The sequence below is a fragment of the Cydia pomonella genome, chromosome 22 (assembly GCF_033807575.1).
Source record: "Cydia pomonella isolate Wapato2018A chromosome 22, ilCydPomo1, whole genome shotgun sequence".
Taxonomy (NCBI): domain Eukaryota; kingdom Metazoa; phylum Arthropoda; class Insecta; order Lepidoptera; family Tortricidae; genus Cydia; species Cydia pomonella.
Window position 1 is genome coordinate 12662659 of NC_084724.1, and position 23152 is coordinate 12685810.

General features: G+C 38.6%; 1 protein-coding gene across 4 annotated transcripts in view; it reads right to left on the minus strand.

The window, feature by feature from the left end:
* Positions 1-23152, minus strand: part of LOC133530240 (nucleolar protein 4) — a 186941-nt gene that overhangs the window by 100473 nt on the left and 63316 nt on the right. For all 4 annotated transcript variants that reach the window (XM_061868116.1, XM_061868114.1, XM_061868113.1 and 1 more), the window contains one exon: positions 527-661. In XM_061868116.1, the coding sequence (XP_061724100.1) occupies positions 527-661 (135 nt within the window). The remainder of the gene's footprint in view (positions 1-526; positions 662-23152) is intronic.

Genomic DNA, 23152 nt, shown 5'->3' on the forward strand with positions numbered 1-23152 from the left:
ATACCTGTATTTAGACAAAAGTTAATAGATTCCATTGTATTACGACAGTTAAGCCATTTATATTTAAGTTATATCCAGGAAAGTGTCTAAGAGTATGCTGACTTATATGTGTATGAATTAAGTACATCAAATGCATTACGATACGATAAATTAACGGAAATATTTTTACATCCATCTGCTTACGTAGCGCCATCTATGAACACCACCACTCATAACTTCACAACGTTGAATTCTATAAAGCAAACGTAAACATGTTGTGAACTTCCGTTCTAGTTACTGCACTGTCACACAGATGGCGCTTACAACAAATAGTTTCACCATCAGACATTTTACACCCTGGTCTTAGCTTTTATGCTTTGATTGAAATTATATTATTATTAAAAACTAATCGGCGATTGGCTCTAGTCACACCTGATGGAAAGTGAAGACAGGGCCTAAGATGGAGCTCACCGATTCAGTAGTAGCCTATTCACTCTTGCTTTAAAGAGACCGAGGTCATAGTTAATGATAAAAAGAAGTGACTTACAGTTCTGTATGTACGTTTCTGGCCAGCATGCTTGCCTGGTCGACCTTCAAGCTCCACATGCACGGTGTAGATGATATCGAAGAAGTTTTCTACTATCGCGACTTTTCTATACACTGGCTCCTGGTTCGGCGCGTTCTGAAACAATACAAAGCAATGATATTTAAAATTAAAGCTGAAATAATTAATGACAGAAAATTATTCGTTTAATTTAAATAGGAAGGTAAAATCAAAAAGAATTCCCTGGACCGTGTCAATGTAGAGAATATTACATTCCATTTTTATATAATTACATATAGTACTAAATTACATTTATTAGAATTTGTAATAAGTTGATATATTAAAATAATAATAGAATTGATAGAATGTTATACAAGTTAATGTATCAAGTTATAGATACTAGCGGCATCTATTCTTCCTTTATTACACTTCCCCAACTGTGCAAGTAACATCTTGTTCCGCTACTCGCCGATAGGTGGCGACATCATTATCTATGGGACCGTGCAAGTGCATGGTGGGGGTAAGTAAAGCGATCCCAGCGCATAAAGTGGTAAAAATTAAAACTAACTGTGGATAGCGTCTTTAACATTACGTACCTACAAGTTATATGGCTCGAAATGAAACTTTAATTTACGATTACTCGTGAAATATTAATGTAAATTGTATGGTGTAAGGTACCATTGTAATCTGTATGAAATGCTTAATATAACTAACGTATTTAATTTGATCATTATTCATACTGTATTCGTGTAAATAGCTTTGTAAATGCCACATATAAAGTGATATTTTTCTAGAAGTTAAGAATGGGTATAGTAAGTTATCCTTAAAAGATAGACATTCAACATCGCGGACTTTTTCGTAGACCCATGAAAGAGAGACAACCCCACCATACATTGTGTTGTTATAGATCAAACGGATTAGGCAGCATTTTCTATTAACGCTCCTAGCCAGCGTGATGTTTTCCGACAACATCGTTATATTTCAACCAATTTACACAACCTTAAAGGCCCATCAACGTGCTCACTAGCGCCACTGGAAAATAATTGTGATTCTTTAATTCTTTAAATTTGTCCGCAAGTCTAGGGGAAAACGTCAATTCACTACATCTTATAAAACTACAAAAAAAATATTTCTGTGGCCCTAGTGAAAAAGGGTACAAGTCTCTGGCAGCGCAGGTGTAAAGGGGTGTAAGTTCCACATAACACTTATGCCCATATACACCTAAACTGCCAGAGACTTGTACCCTTTTTCACTAGGGCCACAGATTTATTATTTCTGCATCATTAAATTTATTTGGTAAATATACTAAAAACTAAACTACAAAACTTAAAACCTAGATCTAAAAATAAATAGAACTAGACTTAAAATAAAATAAAACTATCCCCCTGCGGCATGGTGCCGTAGATGCTAGCAGCATTTCCTCGCTGTATCGCAAGACTAATTCTTTGAGCGAGGAAGCTGCCAGCTCTGCGGTCACCGGTGACCTCTCTAATCCTTTTAGAAAGTTCCTTAAAAAGGTTAAAGGCGCTCGGACCCCAAGGACCAAGGGTCTCGACGCCAAATGGTACGAAATTATATTCGGTGCCGAGACCCCTATATTTAGTCGTTTTTAATTTTTCGGCCGCCTCTGCCGCCGCGCCAGCCTTAGCAGAAGAGCCGTGGAGATGAGACGGGGCTAGGGTGTCTACACAGGTGGCGTCCCACACCAGCACCCGTCCCAACTTCCACGGAATTAGTGTCATTCCATCCGGTCTCTTGCCATCATCTCTTATAATGCCGGGGGGCTCGAGTAGAGCTGGCACAACTCTCAGTACTGCTACTCGACAATAGATATCGCGGCAAACAAAAAGTCTAATGCTCAATGATTTTACGAGACGAGATTACCAAAACTGATGTATGGAGTGAGCACTCTATTACTTCTTATTTCTCTATGCTATAACGCAACTGTCTCTGTCGCACAGTTCGTATAGCGTAACCTTGTCGCACTAATATGGCAGAGTGATAGAAAGAGATGACTACGCTACGCTATGGAACGTAATAGTTAGTAAGCAGCATTAAGCTGTTTTTTTTTCTTTTATATTAATTTTACGTTCGACTTTTGGTTTGGTTGTATTCTTGTATTGTAAAACCCAAATAACCGTATTTTAGATAATTTTGCAATCTTTCCTAACCTTGATAGCTCTTAAATTGTAGTATATTTTTGAAACACAGTGTATCAACTAAATTCAGCATATTTAATAAGTATGTGTAATGCATTGTTTGAGGTGGAAGCGATTTTGATGACGTCATTACGCTGAAGTAGATGGCCTGCGCCACTGTCTCCTAGCAGTTTTTGGGCCCTCATTATGGGTTGGACATGGGTCCAACAACATCCTAAAAAGGCTCTGAACTTCGACCGTTTCCCGTAACTTTGTAAGGCATATGACTAGCACCTAATACCGAACTAAATGCTTAAAGGATTTGATACACTTACAAATTACTATGGTAACTTATAGACAGATTTTAAATCACTAAATAGGACTGCTATTATCTTTATCTACTCGTGGAATTACGACTTCGTAAACCAAACTGTTATTCCCTACTCAACTATAATGACTTTATTACAACACACTTTAGTGAACTATAATGAATTTGACCAATCGCATCTCATGGCGATCAAGTATACAAAACCAAGGCAAAGGAAATGATTTTTTTTTTAGTAAAAAAAGCTCGTTGATGTCTTTTGTTTTACCTATCCTTTTATCTACTGAGACATTTACCTAATTTCGTTTTTATTTAGGATATATAGTAACACAATGATTATTTTAGTTGACTCATAGATAAAGAATTGTATAAAATAGTGATATCAATATTTTCAGTCTCGTACCTGGCTTAGGCCACTCAGCAAGCTACGTGGCCTAAACAAGATACTCGACTGGAAAGCTGTCTATTATATTACGATCGTATAAAGTACTATTTCGGGGGTTTTAAAATGTTAAAATTATGACTGAAAAGGTTGATCTAGAGCTTGAATTCGGTATACAAGTAATATATACCTAGGTAATTATGAATCAAATGATGATGAACTACCGTCTCTTCTGGCAGATTAGTCTCTCGAGAGTTTCTCTTACACTCCTCATCATATTTTTTCCGCTGAGATATTAGTGCTAAGTACTAACACACTGTGCTTAACTAATTAGGCTCATAAATAACGTGGACAGCAATTAGTCGGACACCAGGCGGCCAGCGTCGCGAGGAGGTAATTAGCTGGACTGTCCGGGACCGCGTAATTACGGGCTCGGCGTGGAAGCGGTCGCTTAGCATTTCATGATTGCCTAGTGCAAAGGTGTTTCAAACTGAGAGCAAAGCAGGCTATGTTTTTTTATCCGACGAGGTAATTTGGTGTTGGTATTTTTATTTCTTTGGCACATCTCAACGATTGCTGTAAGGACAGAGGGCTTTAACAACATGTCGATGTTCGTGTTTCGCAGTAGGCCCTCTAATGTCTTTCTCCACCGACAGAAGCTTCCTTTGATAACTCTGGCAAGCACTAAATTACTCACCACCAAGACTTTTACGCATACAATTCTAATTCAGCTGCGGTATTCTGCAAGATAAGAGAAGGTCGAGCATAATGAGCACCAAGTATGAACGAATACCTCCCTATATGGCATTATAGGATGTAGGTAATTAGGAGTTTTTGCTCAATGTTACTAAACTTATTCAGAACAGCTGTGGCGTAGATCGTATGATAAACCAACGCAGGGCTCAAGCTATACCTGAAAATTGTTCCGTTAAAGTAACAAAGTGAACTAAAATAATCAAACGAATTGCGACGAAACACGGTACTTGAGTGTGCTAGCTTGGATAATCCCAGACCCTAGCTGCTACCAGGCTATAAATTGCACCGCTACTGCTCTCCGCTGAGCAAAAACACTTCCCGCTAGTGCGGAGAACCTAGCATTAGCAATGAACTAAGCAAGGGTTGCACGCTGTAACGTTGGTAAAGAAAAGAAAACATGGTGAGAACTTGTGATAGTGGATACGGAAGATGTCGTAGAAAATTGTACAACAATTGTAGTTGCTGACTGTGCAAATAATAGATTAGTTGAAATTTCAATTATTATCAAAATAATCCTTTGTTCTCCGTCTACCTAAAACGGATTGTGCCTATGTAGCTCTCAAGTCCAAATCGCACATGACATAAAACGTTAAGTTCCTAATTATCAACATGCCATTACAGCTTTTGAATAATGGCTGTTAAGCTACATCGCATTACGACTAACACGCATTAGGACAACAGCGGTATTATGACTGACTTAGGTATATGCTCGAAACAGGCAGTGCACTGTATAGAAGAACAACGAAATGACCTATCGCCCATGAAAATTGAAGTTTAGGCAAAACGCGAGTATGTCACTTAGAGAATCAGACAGCTCTAAACAGGCGGTCCACTATATAGACAAACAGCGAAATGGCCAGCAAGCTAGATAGTCTTTATGCCCTTAAGGATTGAAGTTTAGGCATAACGCGACATAGGCACAATCCGTTTAAGGCAGACGGAGAACAAAGGGTTCCGTAGTTTTCTAGAAACGATTGGCTAATGACTAGGTCCCTTGCAAAGAAAGATCCACACATGCCTGCCTTACAGACTAATCTAATAATTTCAGGGACATAGCGGCTCCTTTGCATAATCTATTCGCAATTCTCAGAATGGCGTCGTCACCCGAGACGCGGCAGATCGGCCCGGGCCGGTATCTGCAACTAATGTCCCATGATTGCCGACCGACACCGACTCGCAAACTATAGGGCTACCGAGATTACCGACTCACCGAGGCTAGGTTATAACGTTCCGGTTTTGCAATTCTAAAGTGTACTGGTGAAAAGACTGGTGCATTTGTTGGTGGCGCGTAGTTTAGAAATAGCTACGACGTTTGCAATGTCGTCAAAAACTTGCAGATGATAATCATATTTAAGTCATCAATTTTACAATGAAACATATAATTATTTATGTATTTTTTTGTACTAGATAATGTCACTACATCGACAGCATTCTCATCTGAATAATCTTGAAAGTTTCGCCCAGTCGTCCGTCTGGTTTCAAACGCTTTTGCATCTAAGCATCTATCATCTCTGCTCAGCGTGGGTCGGTTATCGATGCCCCTAATGGCCTGCTGCTCACAAAGTAGTTTATAATCATCTGTGAGCTCGTCTCAGCGAGATTGTTCGTAGAACCGATGGCCGGAGTGGCAGAAAGGTCCTTAAAGCCATTGGTCGACGGACCGATCACCGAGTAATGGTCGGCGATTAGAGAACGCGCAGATACAGGCATTCTTAGAGCTGCCGATACAGAATATAAAGTTTAATGAAAACGGATCACTGTTGTGAAATTTATCAAATAAATCTGATCATTGACGTCTCTTTCAATTTGCTAGGGTTGAAAACCTAATCTACCTTGGCAATATAGCGCACTATCTAACGAATAAAATTGTATACACCGTGTTTTTTTTGATTTGCGTTAATTTCGAGGGTGCATTCCTGAGCTTAAATTAAGTAATTTTCTCAAAGACACCGATATTCTAATTAACTCCATTTCGGAGATAATCAATCATAATTTTTTATATTATAAGGCCCTTACGAGCGTGTACACTTGCCTTAGGGCCTGTTTACTTATTGATTAGTGTTTAGTGCGAGTACATACATTTGCTACTAAACGTACGTACTATCTCGGACGATCGATGTTAGAAATGACATTGATATATCACAGTTTTCAATTGTTTGGTTGAGTTAAATGTAATGCCCATGTTACAACAACGCTATATGCAACATTTAGTTACTTTTTATAAATATAAAAATTGTAAAAAAAAAACAAAAAAAAATTTTTTTTTTGAAAATTAACTGTACCATTTAGTTTCCTTAAACGTACTTACCGAAACCCCGGAGTTAACGCAATTCAATAAAAACACGGTGTATAAACCTAACTGCTAATAACGATCTAGAGATTCTGGGAAGTATTCCATCCAGTAGTTGGAAAGAATAAAGGATAACAGGCATCGAAAAAATTACCTGGAGGCCAATTCGAATGGTTTGATATATAAACGATGACATTTAGTTACCATATGCAGATGCATTTAACTCTTAGGTTCCGTACATGTATTGTAGGTACAGGCTCGCGCCAATATGGAGACGCACGGGCGAATAATAAAAAAAAAATATAAGTTTGAATGACCTCACTGTCACGCACCAGTAATAAAGGTAAAAGTTTCTGTCTACTCTTCTAAAATAGTGCCCAATTCGATGTTACCTACCTATCGTCAATTATAAACGTCGCGTGGAACTCCTCCCAAAGTCAGCAATAATTTTATTATCGTCGAACAGTGCCCGCGCCCTCTCTCGCCCATGCCCGTGCCGAACCTCGCCACGCCGCGCCGCTATTGCGCCTTCCCGCCAATTAGCGAAACGCCGCCGTCATTCCCTCGCCATTCAGGCACGCAGAGATATGTCTGTAGTAGTACACCCCAGGCCAAAGATAGAAATAAATTCAATATGAACCGATTACGGAATTTCCTAACGTCCAATGTCTGTTTCTTTGCCCACGTTAGACATTTCTTCTTATTTAGAGAGCCAAGTAAAGGCGTCTTGCTTTTTAATGGCAACATAATTTATGCTTTCAAATTTCGGGACGCGAATTATTTTCATATTTTTGGAATGAGGTCACTGTTTCAATCGAGATATTGGTTCGTGATAAAACTATCAAAGTAGATAAGACTTTAAATCTAACTTTACCATATCTGCTTAGTTCGACCTAGACTTATTAGTTAGTTGAATTAGAATGGTGTTGAAGATTTCTGCTGCATAGTAAGACCAGAAACTCATCGATAAGTCCAGGTTCGAACGCACAGTACACGTTACCTAATGTGACCTCCATTTCGATGTATGTCTGTGATCGCCGTCATTCTCAGGCGCCATTGCCGCCGCTCCGAGGCGCCTCGACTTTCCGAGTAAAAATAAATTGTGCAAAATATTGCTCGTGAAACTCCAGTCTTAATTATTTGTGGAGTCTTTGGTTTAGTTAGAGAACTAATGTTTAATTTGGGATTGGGTAGTCAATTATGACCCACCCTAAGTTATCATGAATAGTTATACACTGGAAATTAAATATGTACTAGGATTATCCCTTAAGAATAGTTGACCTATCACAACGGTGAAAAAATCTTTCAATTATGTAAGCTAGATATGTAGGTACTTGGCTGTTGTATTTTTTTGGAAACATGGCAACTATGGAAGGTAGAGGTAAGGAATGAAATCTCCATGTACCAAAAAGTGTCTATCACTACAAGACCTAGAATATTTGAAAAAAAAAATCAAAACTAAGCGCACTTTACACCGTCAATAACATCTAGGTTCTTAGCTACTCTAGCGCTACTCTGGACAGTGTTGGAACTATTATTTATAGCTGACAGCTGGACACTTTTTCAACAGTTGTGCCTATGGAGACTTCATTCCTTACCTCTACCTTCCATAATGGCAACGAAACGATAGTTTCTTTTGTCACATTAAATAAAGAAACACTACACCAACATTTGAACAAGTAATGCAGATTATTATGTTGCCAGTTTTAACTTATCATAAGGTAGAAGTACTAGTGCTCGACGCTGCACTAGTCACCGACATGGGCACTTTATTTCATGGAAATATAGGTTAAATTTGAACAACGAAGATTTTTCTGTATTCGAACTTAATCCTTGTCACTTTGACATAAAGTGCCCATGTCGAGTACTAGTGCAGCGTCGAGCACTAGTACTTCTACCTTACTTAAGGATCTTGCTGTAATTTTTACTAGCAGTTTTAAAATTTAGGGTTATTAATTATTATAAAATATTAATTCAGAATAGTTACATGTACGATGTCAGCACGGAAGAAAATCACCGAATATACTTCATCAAAAGTCACAAACGACGACGAACGTACTTAAATATTTCAACGCCGTAAATCAGAAGTTCTCCGCCGGCGTCTCGCGGCCACCTGTTGCCGCCAATATCGACCAAATCGCGCCGTACGGAATATAGTTATATAAGTCCCATTCAGACGTAAGGCTATTTGTCTGTGACCCATACATTTCCAGTGGTCCGTACTGTAATTGTAGTCGAGCGAGTGAAGCGAGCTACAGTTAACTAGGGGTGCACTTTAATGATGTCTTGAGCAGTCTTTTGGTAGGAATGAAAAATGTATGTATGTATGTAAATTCATAACAACTGTCGCGAGATTTGTACTGAAACGTCAAGATTTTCATATAAAATATACCTATGTGTCAGAAGGTCTTTGTTAGTGTAACTTCTAATTACTAAGATTTCACAGTAGAATTAAATTACAGAGCCTTTCTTCGCTTCAGATAGCTATATGCTCCGCTATTTTGGTTTCGCTCTAGGTTGTTTGCCGTGATATGCCGTCGAATGTCACTCTACGGTTGGCGGATATATCCTTACCAGCGCGTGAATGTGACTATAGATTATAGCAGTTTAATAGAACCTAGGGAGAAGCTGGCGTCAGATCACGATAGGTAGAGGGGTAGCAAGCGGCCGCTTAACCCACGACAACGCGTTCCAAGATGTAGCCCGAGAACGAGCAGAGGCACAATCCTCCAGAAGTTGCTGTCGACATGGCCACATTCAGCCGTCACAAATGCGGTCGCAAATGCTGGTCCCACATTGGTTTGTAGTCAGGAGACACGTCCCTCGTGTACAGACGCTGCTTAGATCCTCTGTCAAGGTGTCAAAGGACTCATGGTGGATGGACCCGCACCCGGGTGCTCTACCAGATGCTCTGCACGAAATGAATGCAGCCGATCCAACTCGGCTTGGTGAGTACGAATTGTAACTTCAATAATTCGTACATAAAATAAACCTTCTACTCTACTTAAACAAGTCCCCCGCGAGCACCGGAAGTGGGAAGAAACCGCCCGCAACTTCCCGTCCAGTTCTTCTGACAGCCGGAAGTCGTACCGATATTGTCCTTCGCCAAGTTAATTAAATGGTATCTTTAAAAAAATTATTTAATAATTTATTCATTATATTTGAATATTCATGTTACTATATATATATATATATATATATATATATATATGTTACATAATAATAGGTACTAATGACGTGATTAGGGAGTTTTGGTGTCAATTCCAGAGCTTATTCTTATTTTGGTTAGTACTTATCATGAAGGAATAAAAAGAAAAGTTATTGCTTCACAAAATTTTTTAACCCCCCACGCAAAAAGAGGGGTAATTATATATTTGACGCCAATGTCTGTTTGTCTGTCTGTGGCATCGTAGCTCTCCAATGGATAGACCGATTTCTATGCGGTTTTTTTACGTGAAATCAAGTTTCCGTGCGGTGGTTCTTAGCTATGTTTGATAGAAATCCAGCCAGCATTTTGGAGAGTATCAGCTCTTTTCTAAAATTATGTAAGGCATTATCGGCATAAAAAGGAGTTTTTGGCATATAGCATAGCTATAATAGTTATGGGTTTGGTTTGTTACAAAATCCGTTAAAAATCTAGATTTAAACTTTAATTTCACCCTATATCTTACATTTGCCAGATTCAAAGCGCTTTACCATATATTTCCACAAATAACCAAATAAATATCGGTGTAGGAGCGAGCATGGGGAATGGCCCATTCGACATTCGGGCGGAGCACCGCCTGCCATTGTCTGCTGCTACCGTTCGGTCCAATAAATCAAAACCTTTTTTTAGTAAAAGGTAGGTTTTGAATTTGGATCTGTACGTGACTGAGTATAAATAAACACTGAATTGATATAACCACATGATCAGTGGGCGCTTGGCCTCGAAGTACCCAGTATTCATTTTAATAGGTAATTTCTAAATCCTTACAAGATAGTTCGATAGTTAATGTTAACCTTTTAACCACTTAGAATTTTTCATCGAGTGTGCTCATGTCGCCGCTGGTAGAAAGTCACACGAAGTTTTGTCTTATTTATCACTTCACTTCACTCTTTTGTCTGTGGCTACCGCGCAGTTAAGCACAATTCTGCCAAAATCGAGTATCGAACTTTGCACGGCTGACATGAGGGTATATCAGAAAAACATAACCGAAAGGTACCAAGAAACTGGGTAATACCTGGAGTCTTATTTATTAGACTGAGGCAAAATGAGCTGGATATTGTATGTCTTATATTATATAGGTACCTACCATGGTACCAGACTACTGCGGTAAAATGTTAAGATCAAAATGGCCTTAGAAATATCACAGTGTTTTGAAAAATTATTAAGTTATATGGCACAATTATTTTATATTATTATAAGCTAAGTAGTACAACGTGCGAATTTTTGGTACTATTGTCATTTCACAAAATCTATAGGTTCTGACAAAGCGATAAACGATTAAAATAATAATATTATGTCAATAATAATTTTTGAGACATGAGCGATTGAAATTGGAAATAAGTAAGTAAGTAAGTAAGTCTTTATTGTGCACCATACAGTTAAAAATAGACAGGAAATGAAAAAACACGTAAAAGTTAGGTAACAACAGCGTTCTTATCGCTAAGAAGCGATCTCTTCCAGACAACCTTTGGGTTATAGTGGTATTGACCACTCTTTTTCAATTTTATTAGTAGAATTTAAATGCTTAGTAGTGAAGATAGTATTAAAGGGAGCCACACGAAATCGAGCGCTCGAAATTCGAAAATCAGCCGCCTGTTCGGCTCAGCATTGCTCATTGTTCTGCCGCCAGAGTGTAGCACCTTTCATAAACCATAGATTAACTTATACATACTGGGCCTTAAACTGTTTTTTGACAAGTTTTTACAGATAATATTGTGTTTGATATTTTTGCGTGCTTTATTGTACAAGATATTATTGCAGGTAGGTAAGTCAAAAACAGAGATCGGTTTCAGCTACGTGCAGCCATGTAGGTATACCATTTTACTTCAGATTAGCTATTTTTCTGCGTATAAAACGGGCAGCAAAGTAACCATTTAACCCGTTCGCCACTTGACGCGACCCCCGGCGATCCGTCCTGTTTGCCGAGAGCCTTTCATCTTGTTTGCGGATCCTACGCTTTTTTGCAGAACCGCCTTCGTTACTCGGGAAATTGCTAACAGACATTGCCGCACTAGAAAGCTGGAGTTAAAATTACAACTGGGATTATTGAAAGAAATGTGAATCCATTCGTTGTCATGATTAAGAAATGTCACATATGAGTAGGTTATCAGAAAATTCAGAAACAGGAGGCATAGTCAAGCGCGTCTACCTAGCTATCTGTTAACGGGATCAGTGTCGGTAATATAGAATAGAATAGAATAGAATAATTTTTATTCGTAGACACAAACAAGACACATTAAATTACATGATATAACAAAAACAAAGGAAGTATAAAGTGCCACGAAATGGCTTCATCTCAGCATGTTGCTGGTGGCTTCCAGCGCTGATCTTCCTATGAGACCATCAAGTGAGAAAAATCACGAAAGGTAACAGACAAGAATATGGCCTACTTTTCGGGATCGCGACTTGTGGGAATGTTCTATTTTTTCTAATAAACCTACCATAGTTTATGACGTACATATAAATAGCATTTTGAACTGAATCTTCTGTAATACTCACAAAATAACGCGTCCTATATTAAGCTTTGACTTATTGTCAATTCCACAAGTCCGTCAAAAATAAGCTAGCATATTTTAAAACCCAGTAATTTTGTTGTAGCACCGTCCCTTCTTCAAACGCTCAGAAATGTCGACAAAACCAAGGCGTCATCACGCCTCAAACGACCGCAATTAACAACGGCTACCAGGCTCGCATAGCCAAGAAGATGCGGGCAACAAGGGGCATAAAGCGGCCCCGGGGGAGGCCGGCGATAGCAGGAACAGGCGTAAACAAGCGGCTTAGAGATGTGACGTGATCGATACGTGGCTGACTCTGACAAGTTTGAGCGAGGATGCTTGGGATGTTTCGGCTAAGAGCCTGTAAGTTGTTGAAGTGTTATAGTACTTATATACGTACAGCCTGCTTTTATATCCGCTTTCTTAGAGAGTTTTCACATTGCCCGATCCGGCATCAGCTGACGGATGGAAGTAAAATATAAGACATCATGTGTTTTTCTGTCTGTTTTATTCATGTAAGAAATCATTATGTCAAAAAAAAAGATATTTAACGCAAAAAAGGTGGACTTGATGCCACATGGTACTCTCCTGCAGCTTTTTGCTAATAGGCGCCTTCCGACATCCGATTTCGGACAATTTAAGCTATGTCGGAGACCCACCATATTCAAAAACTATGGTCCAAAACCTACTCGTATATCTTGCTCGTGTTCTCGTGTGAATATTATTTGAATGTCGCAGTTGTGACGCAACATATTTTCATAAAGGAAGAAAAGCTCAGGACCCACCAAACACAATATTGGTATTAATACTTCATTATGTGTTTACTATAGTTGTATAACTGGGCTATAGCTGGGGGATTTTACGGCAATTAGAAGAAAAAGACAACCTTTTGAATTTCATGCCGAGAATGTAGAATTACAGTTGAATTCCGTTGTACTTAAAGCAATTTACTCTGCATTAGTTAACAAGCCTCCAGAATTCCAGATATAATTTTATTTACTTCATTTCGAAAGAATTCGTTTATATTAAAGATATGAAATAATAACAAGTAACATTTCTCTACACCATCATAGATATATCTAAATTATGTTAGGTACTGTATACTGCCCACCAACAATTGATTATTTTTCATCTCTCGAGGTGCTTCTGTCGGATATTGGTACTGAATGCACCCATCATTTAGTTATGGGAGATTTTAATACAGACCTGCTGAGAGATAATTCCAGATCGCGCAAGCTGAGATCCGTTATTGTTTCATCTGACTTTCACTTATTGCCTTTAGACGCGACGCACCACAATAACGACTCCTCAGACTCCTGGTTAGACGTGATCCTTACATCGTCGCCTCAGCACGTTTTGAAAGCCGGACAATTGTCTGCGCCTGGCTTTTCGCGACATGACCTGATTTATGTGTCATACAAAATTAAGCCCCCTAAACCGGAACCAATAGTCGTTCACTTACGTGGCTTTGCGCGCATTGATGTAAATAAATTAAAGGAAGATGCCACTAGAGCCGATTGGACGGGCACGCTGCAGGCACCAACAGTTGATGATAAAATCTCTCATTTCAATTCTGTCCTTCTGAAGCTGTTTGATGCTCATGCTCCGGTTCGACCAGTTCGGCTAAAGAGGCCACCAGCGCCATGGATTTCAAAAGGCGTGCGTATGGCGATGATGAAGAGAGACAGGGCTTTCCGTGCTTACAAGCGAGATCGGTGCGAGGATAACTGGCGGCTTTTTAAAGTAGCCAGAAATCGCTGCAATCAAATGGTAAGAGCAGCGAAACGACGTTACATACACGACAACATCACGACATCTTCTCCCGCGGACACGTGGAAATTTCTCCGATCACTCGGGATTGGTAAAACCAAGGCCGATATCGACTCGCTTCCTTTTTCTCTTGACCACTTAAATTCGCATTTCTCTCAAACTCCTGTTCTTAATTCCATAATAAAGTTTAAAACCCTATGTTATATCGCGTCTCTACCTACTCCCAATGTTGATCCTTTTTCTTTTGCCCCAGTTACGGATGATGAGGTCCGAAAGATAGTCATGTCAATTAGGTCGAAAGCTGTTGGACACGACAATGTGAGTAGAGTCATGATCACCCTTATCCTCGACAGCATATTGCCCATCGTCACCTATATTGTAAATACTTCGTTGCTCACTGGGGTCTTTCCTTCATGTTGGCGTAAGGCCTTTGTTATCCCACTTCCTAAATTATCTAACCCTAGTTCTCTAAATCATTTTCGGCCCATCTCCATTCTTCCTTTTCTCTCGAAAATTCTTGAGGCAGCAGCTCATAAACAGATTTCCAAATTTATACACGGTAACAACCTGCTTTCTTCGTTTCAATCGGGATTTAGATCAGGGCACAGCACCACCACCGCACTTCTCAATGTTGTTGAAGATGTCAGAAATGGCATGGAGAATTCCAGAGTAACGGTGTTGGTGCTTATCGATTTCTCCAACGCTTTTAATGCGGTTGATCATGACCTACTTGTTGCGACTCTTACACATCTGAGGGTCTCATCAAAAGCGACTGAGTGGTTCGCGTCTTACCTTTCTGACCGCGTTCAGGCTGTTAAAGCCAGTGGATGCTTATCTGCTTGGTGTGACCTGAACACGGGAGTACCACAAGGTGGGATCCTTTCTCCTCTTTTATTCTCAATCTTTATTGACCAAATCACCTCCAAAATCCGCAGCTCTTACCATTTATATGCAGATGATTTGCAACTTTACGCCCATGCTTCTGTGGAAAACGTAAATTCTGCTGTTTCCCTCATCAATGACGATCTAGTTCACATAGCTGAATGGTCCAATAGCTTTGGCATCAGTGTCAATCCGGCAAAATGTCAGGCTATTATTCTGGGTAGCCATCATCAACAAGTAAAGCTTGGTGCGGTTTCTGTCGCGCCGATTTTGTTTGATGGCACTGTTATTCCAGTTACTAAACAAGTGAAAGATCTCGGCCTTGTATTAGATTCTAGCCTTACCTGGAATGACCAAGTCTCTGAAATAAGTCGGAAAGTTTCAGGAACATTGCGTTATCTCTATAAATTTAAGAATTTTCTCCCAGTAGGTACTAAGAAATTACTTGTGCAGACTCTAATTTTGCCAGTTATTGACTATGCGGACGCGTGCACGACTAATATCTCTCAGGAGTACCTCAATAAGCTAGACCGTCTTATGAATAATGGCATACGTTTCATTTTCGGACTTCGCAAATACGACCATGTTTCTTTTTATCGCCGTCAGCTAAATTGGCTCTCCATCCGTCGTCGTAGGTCCCTTAGAATCCTGAGTATTTTATTCTCCATTTTGTTCGAGCCTTCCTCCCCTGGTTATCTTAAACGTAAATTCACTTTCATCACCCCCCGTCCAGGATGTGAACTCCGTTCCTCACGTTCTCTCAAACTCTCGATTCCTTCTCACCGTACTGGTTTTATGTCTAACTCTTTCGCCGTTGAGGCAATCCGTCTCTGGAATTCCCTCCCTCTCTTTATTCGACAAGCCCCAAGCAAACCCGTTTTCAAACGACTACTTCGCAAGCATCTTCTGTCAGAAGAACTTAAATAAGGTTCACCATCATGTATATGTACATAATTATATGTATTAGTCTATCTTTTATACATTATATAAGTAGTAGTATTTAACTATTTATATATTTTTGATATTATTTGACTTCACGTTTAATTTTTTCCTTATTATTTGTTATTATTTTTTCCTGCACCAACATACACAAATGTCTCTGTTTGACCCAATGGTTGACTGGTAGAGAATGCCTTTTGGCATTAAGTTCGCCATTTGTACATTTTTCTTTATGTGTGCAATAAAGTTTAAATAAATAAATAAATAAATATAGTGCAGCGCGTTGTTTAATATATCGATATCGATACTATTGAGTAAGTTAGACGGTCGGCCGTACGTAATTGCGTTAGCGAATCTTCCGCCGGCCCGTACGTTGCGTGTATTTCCATCTATTTCCCTTCCCACTGGGCCCTGGTGAGTTGTCTGATACATTATAAGTAATGTAGCAGTTAATAATGCAGGTAGCATACTTTGAAACAAGTTGATATCCGTTTTAGACGATGACATTTTACTATAATTTAAACTTGAAATAGAAGGAATCTATTTAAAGTTTAAATTCTATTTAATTTTCTATTAGTTAGTATACTACTTTAATACGTTTTGTGAAATTAAAAATAAGTTTTAAGAAAACAAGGGTTTTTAACAAGCATTTATACACAAAATCGTACACTTTCAGCAGAATTCTTTACATTGTTTGAATTGTGTTGACGACCGGTCTGGCCTATGAAGCCGATGGTCTCGGGTTCAAATCCTGGTAAGGGCATTTATTCGTGTGATGAGTATAGATACTTGTTCCTGAGTCATGGGTGTTTTCTATGTATTTAAGTATTTATAAATATTTATATATTATATGTATCGTTATTTAAGTACCCTCAACACAAGCCTTATTGTGCTTACTGTGGGACTTAGTCAATTTGTGTAATAATGTCCTATAATATTTATTTATTGATTTATTAAAATACATACTAAAGATGCGTCACATACATTTTAATTTAAACGAGTATAGTTGCTATACTCGTACCTACAGTCATAAATACGTTTGATACTGATGAAAACGGGGGGCCTAGCCATATAAACGCCAAACCAAATGAAATCATGTATCGAGATGTAACAGTGGTGATTACCACGTGACTGTTTCCATTCCATTTGATTGGCATTTTCTATCAACAATTGCCATCTTAGCTAGGCCCCCTAGTACCAAAGAGAATCTGAAATAGAGGAGGATTGTCCATTTTGTCCAAGTACGTACACTTTGTATCGAAAATTCCGTATAATATTACACAAACGAATAAACAGGAGCTTAAAAGGCACCTTAGCTTCCTTAATAAGCAAAGCGCAAAGGCAACGTCTGCCTTAACCCCTGAAGCGATCGTATACTTAACTTCATAATTCAACTACAGCTACTCGACTGTGCACCTCGCTAAAAGTACGCGCTAGTTACCGAGATGTGTAGAGTAGGTACACAAGTTGAGTTGCTACAAATATGTGTTTGATTTTCGTTTCGAAGCGTTAAATACTGATAAATATTTCTCAGAACCGTGCACTTTGAGATAAATATTTTAAGTAATGTTTTACAATAATTCATAACAAGCTTGTATTATATATTGGATGCTATCTTTGAGTCTAGGTAATTTTTTTCAATGGCAAGAAAAAAAAATAGTAGCAAAAATGGTAGTAAGTTGGTAGTAAATATTAATAGTAATTCAAAAGCATTTGTTGCTTGTGTATTAATTATGAGTATGTCGAAATACAATAGTAAAGTGATCACCATAAGTCAATAACTATCAATGAATATCAATACTCTAATAAGCTTTCTACTTTTCCTTAAAGTTGACTGGTAGATAATGTCTTTTGGCATTAAGTCTGCCTGCTTTTTGCAAAAAAGACTGAATAAATAAATACTGTGGTAATTCCTGTCCGATATATAACATAATATATTACTCGTAATCTGCGATATTTCAACTTCCAACTTTCTCAGTACTAGGGATGAAAATTCCGGAAAAAAACAAACGTTTTTTTCTGGAATATTACTAAATGTAATAAAACGACATTTAGTAATATTCCAGAAAAAAATTGTTGTTTTATTCGGAAAAAAAATACGTCATACACAATGCCACTGATGAGTGATGACAGTGTCAAAGTTAATAAAATGCCAGAAACTAACACATAGTCGTTCAACCTTAACCTTCCTGTTTAAATTCCTAATTAAGTACATAATCGAAAAATACAGAAGTTTAACAAACAATTGTTTTTTTCGGCTTTATCAATTTTTTTCGGAAGTATTGTATCTGAAATTTACATTGTTATTTCGAAAGAATCTTGAAAAAAACGTGCCGTTTTGTAATGTTCAACTGGAATCTCAATTGGAAGTTTTATCAACGCTACTCATTACTACAACACCCGCACGAAAGTGCAGATCCCTCAAATTCAAAATAGCCAGATTGTACAACGGGTACGAGTTGGGAGACTTGAAACTTTCCACGGCAAGTTTCGAGTACACTGCTTACACCGGTCTTACGTGTTACGTGTGAGACTATGAGGATCTTAGTTCGTAGGGGTGGATTCCCGCGGGCTTATGTTGTTTTAATTATGTATGTTATAATTAACTGAATGTTATTCCATCATTTCCTACATACAACCGTCTATACCGCCAAGATGATGAAATGAGTAGCGTCATCGATGGTATTTTCAATTTGTTGTCTGTTACTTAAGAGTCCGCAGCAAGCAACCAGGCGGGCCGTATGCTTGTTTGCCACCGACGTGGTATAAAAAAGCTCAGCCAAATTTCACCTTCCCATACAAACGGAGTTTCGTACTCATTTTAAAACTACATGTTGGATTGTAATGAAACTTTACACATACAATGACATGAGGTATATCTATGCCTGTAATTAGTTTATATAGCTCCAGCTCCAGCAAACAAACGGAATAGAGCAAAGGCGAGTTTTGTATGAAAAAAAATGTATGAATAACTTCAGATAAAAAAATACAGCGACTTTAAGTTTTTCATACAAAACTCGCTTTTGCTCTATTTAGTTTATTTGCTGGAGCCACATAAATTTATTTTTAAGTGTTTGTTAGAAAGCAAAAAAATGAAATTTGTCCCTTTCTAACAAATGCAGAAGTCTAGGTATTACTATCACAAACGATTATCAAAGGCTTATTAGACTTGACAGGCGTTTATGAACAACGCCAAAGATATCTATTTTGTAAGCTTTTGGTATAGACTATAGAATCAGCGCGAAAGCATTTAGCTTGTGAATATAAATTATACTAAAATATAAGGCAGAAATTGATGCACATCTATTCTTACTTTCCAAAGAGCTAACTTGGACTAAAGAAGAATTTTTATGACATCACAAGCAGCTGCTGTGATTTTTGTTCTGTCTATCCAAAAACATAAATAAGTAGTGTTATCGCGGCAAAAACTCGGGAATATAAACTGCCGTATATGTGACCCCACGGCTGGAATCCCCGCAGCTCCGGTTCACGAAGATGTATTTGCCGCACGAGCCGCGGCACATGTGTCACCGACTCGCCGCATCACTCACTTACAGGGTTGCCAACTTCAACATAGGTACTTCATCATTTCTGTCTGAGAACTTTTTTTGGATACTGGCAAAGCCACTTGCAAAAGTTGCCCACGCCAAAATGAAATCAATATACTAGGTACAATTTTTTTTTATACCACGACGGTGGCAAACAAGCATACGGCCCGCCTGATGGTAAGCAGTCACCGCGGCCTATGGACGCCTGCAACTCCAGAGGCGTTACATGCGCGTTGCCGACCCTTTACAACCTACTATTACTAAGAATAAGAATAAAGAATAAGAAATATTTATTAGCACAAAAAGTTACAAAATTTAGATTAATATTTAATTGTACTCACAGAAAATTGCGCTAAAAGGTCTTCACTCAGCTTGATGTCCCGAAGTTAGTCTTACGACACACTACGGGACGCTGGTTTTCAGTGAAGCCTGGTAAAACTAAAACTAATTATAAGACTAGAACTAAACCTAGAACTAGAACTAAAAAAAAAACTAGATGCTACCAATATCCAAAAAAATATACTTAACACAATAACTATTTACAAACGTATATTTACGATGCTTAAATATGAAGGAATAGTGGAAAAAATCACTGCTTCGGGCGAGACTCGTACCCGCGATTACGTTTTTTTTTTTCAAAGCATCATGGTATCGCTTGGAGGCATTTCTGCTTAATACAAAATTAATTCTCGTGTCTGCGCTGCGGTTAAATGTTAGGTTGAACCTTTATTATCTTACAGATTTTACTTTATTTTGCCTCATATCGATTTGCCTTGGTTGCCTTCTTTCTTCACATAGAAGCAGACGATGGCAAAAAGCTCCGTAATTTGGAAATAAAAAATCTATTTCTAAAACTACGAAAAATAATACAGTAAATAGAGGAAATAAAACGTTAAACATTTAACGCAGCTGACAAAATAAGAGAATAGGAGCTTTTGAACAAGGAAAATAAAATGTAAGACATAAATTGCAGCACGCCGGCAGCCCTGTAGCCGGCGCCCGGAGCTAAAGAGCGGGGGCACGGCGGGTTGACGGGCCGGGCGGCGGCGGCGGCGCGGCGTGGGGGCGGAAGTGTCGTGCGTGCGATTTAATTCCATCGCCTCGCTCGGGACGGGGACTTGAATGTGTACTCGAGAGCGGTAGGGATGGGAAAAGTGACATGATTATCGATAGATTTTTTAGTTTGTTTTTATGTATGTGACGATGTTAAATGGAAATCCGTATTATTTGTTTTGACGGCCTGTCTGGCCTAGTAGGTAGTAACCGATGATCCCACACAAGCCTTATTGAGCTTACTGTGGGCCTTAGTCAATTGGTGTAATAATGGCCTATAATATTTATTTATTTAAATATTTGCGTGAGTTCCTACGATACAAGAACAATATACATACATACATATATGTATACATACATACATATATGTATGTATGTATATTGTCTCTGTTGTTTTAATATTGTATAAATTGTCATTGCCATAAACTAGATTTCTGTATAACATATTAGGATTAAATTTAAGGTAGCGCTCGAAATAAGTATGTAAACGCATATTGGTTGGGTGGGTGTGTATGGTTTTATTATTTTTGTGTGTATCGTAGCTTCAAAACGAATTGACCAATTTTTTGCTCAGACCGGAAGACATAGCCCAAATCATCTTCCGACCAAACAAACTTTCAATAAGTAGGAGGCTTTATAGACGTAATTACGAAATCGAGCTTGTTTATTAGTCACTTGACACTGCAACAGTTTACACAATAAAAGTAAGTAACTACATCGATAAAATGACGTTATCGACTAGTAAAACCACATCCCTCCCCTATGAAAGGTAGAGGCGGCCACCGACACAGCGCTGCTCGTAAAATTGCGAGGCCAGGTGATTCCGTCGGCGCTACACAGCCGATATTATACCACGCAGGGCTGGCACTCAACTAATATCACATTTTCCTTTTTATAAACAAAAATGGCAGGTGTGGTATTAACAAGATAGGACATGGTTTCCTTGTTAATCCTTCATGATAGACAACAAAATAAAACAACATATAATTATTATTTTACCTGTTATATGTATCTTAAATTCGTAAATATGATTTCTGTTTTCGACTACATAATCAAATACATTAGTAAGTGAGAAGAAAGCGATATAGAGTCAAATGACGTTGATTGTATTAACGAGCGTGTGACTGTCAAATTATCCCAGTTTTTGCAAAATAGGTCACTAGTAGTATACAAAAAGAAATGCCTATGGCAAGGCAACCCTGCACGCGCTCACATGTGTTCGAGCGACGGAGCGGGCGCTTTTGAGACTTCTGTTTACCCCCGGGTCGGAGCTACGCAGACACACGGCTTTCACTTAACTACCAACTCTCACTGCTGACAATAAGGTTCACTTCACAACAGCAGACACCTTCTAGATATCAATTACTTCCTTCTCAACTCAATATCTCCGTACCACTTTGTAATGTCATATGTACTATATTTCAAACACAGTAAGGTTGCTTTTAAGTCTATGGTAAATAACAAGGTAAGAGTTTGGGACGGTAAGCATTCTGAACATGTGTCCTATATTGCTGCCACTCTTATTATGAGAGGAGTAGAGCTCAGCATACAATAGTGAGACACGACAAAAGTGTCAGCATATGTCACGCTGTAAATGTGTTGACATGTGTTAATTTGATTACTGTTAGTAGGTCAATGGATAATGCTCTTTCTGTTTTCAGGTGTAGGCATAATTTTAAGCTGGTGACAATCTGTCAAGTGTTAATCCAGTGCATTAGTGTTTATTAGTTTATTAATGCATCATACATTATGAGTCAAATTTGAGATTGCCCTCTGAAAAGTCAATCGGTATGTAGAGAATATGGTGGTTTCTTCTAAAGCTAATCAAATTGCAGTAATGCAATTTGCCTGCTTGCGTTTGACTCCTCGCAAAGATTATTGCATACAATGTTAGTGTATGTTAGCCCACAGATATGATAACAAAGTCTTGAGTAACAGCACATGTGATGAATATAAGTTATATAGATATATAGAGCCGTATACATACATTCTCCTGTCACTTGAGATACCTGCCGAGCCACCCGACCGGATGGGCCGCCGGCCGCGAATAACTTTATATTGTCAGATAACACCCACAATGACGCCCGCCATTGTACTTTATTTTAATGCTATCCTCGCACCGCATACTAAAAACTTACCAAGTCCACCGTAAAAATTAACTTTCAAGACTTCAGTTTATCAAAATCAACTGAAGGCACCTGTAATAAATTGAGGGGCAGCAAACATCCACTACATGTTATATCTGGAAATAGGAAACACAAACCAAATAAATTGTTTTTCGTCAAGAAGATCGTTATTTCGCTCTTTCAGAGTGCTACATAAATATTATCATTATCACTTTTAGCCACAGCAGTACAGATAGCAAGCAAAAGGCTGGTTGATGACAATAATGTTCGCCATCTACGAGTACGTACTCAATTCGCGCTTTCAGTACACTGGATATACATAATGCCGAAGCTACATATACTCGTAGCTACAGAGCACCGTGTACTAGCTAGTATACGGCTGGCTATCTCGTTACACAGCCTATAAATCGGGCGTCGCGCGGCGTCGCGTTACAAGTGCCCCCTCCGGCAGCGCGCTAATGACGTACTTGTTCCCGGCCCCGGCGCGGATCGGTGAGTAGTTCGCGCCGAATTTTACACTGAATACTGTGTTTACCGTCGTCAAACGTAAAATGTATGTACTGGTAAATTAAAGGAAATAATTAAAATTATTTGGAATTTAATAACTTCTATACGCTTCAATACCTACTATACGTATATTTCCAAAGACATTTTAACAAAATTATTGTGGAATAAGACTCCACAACGCATCTGATTATATCTAATAACAATAATATATAA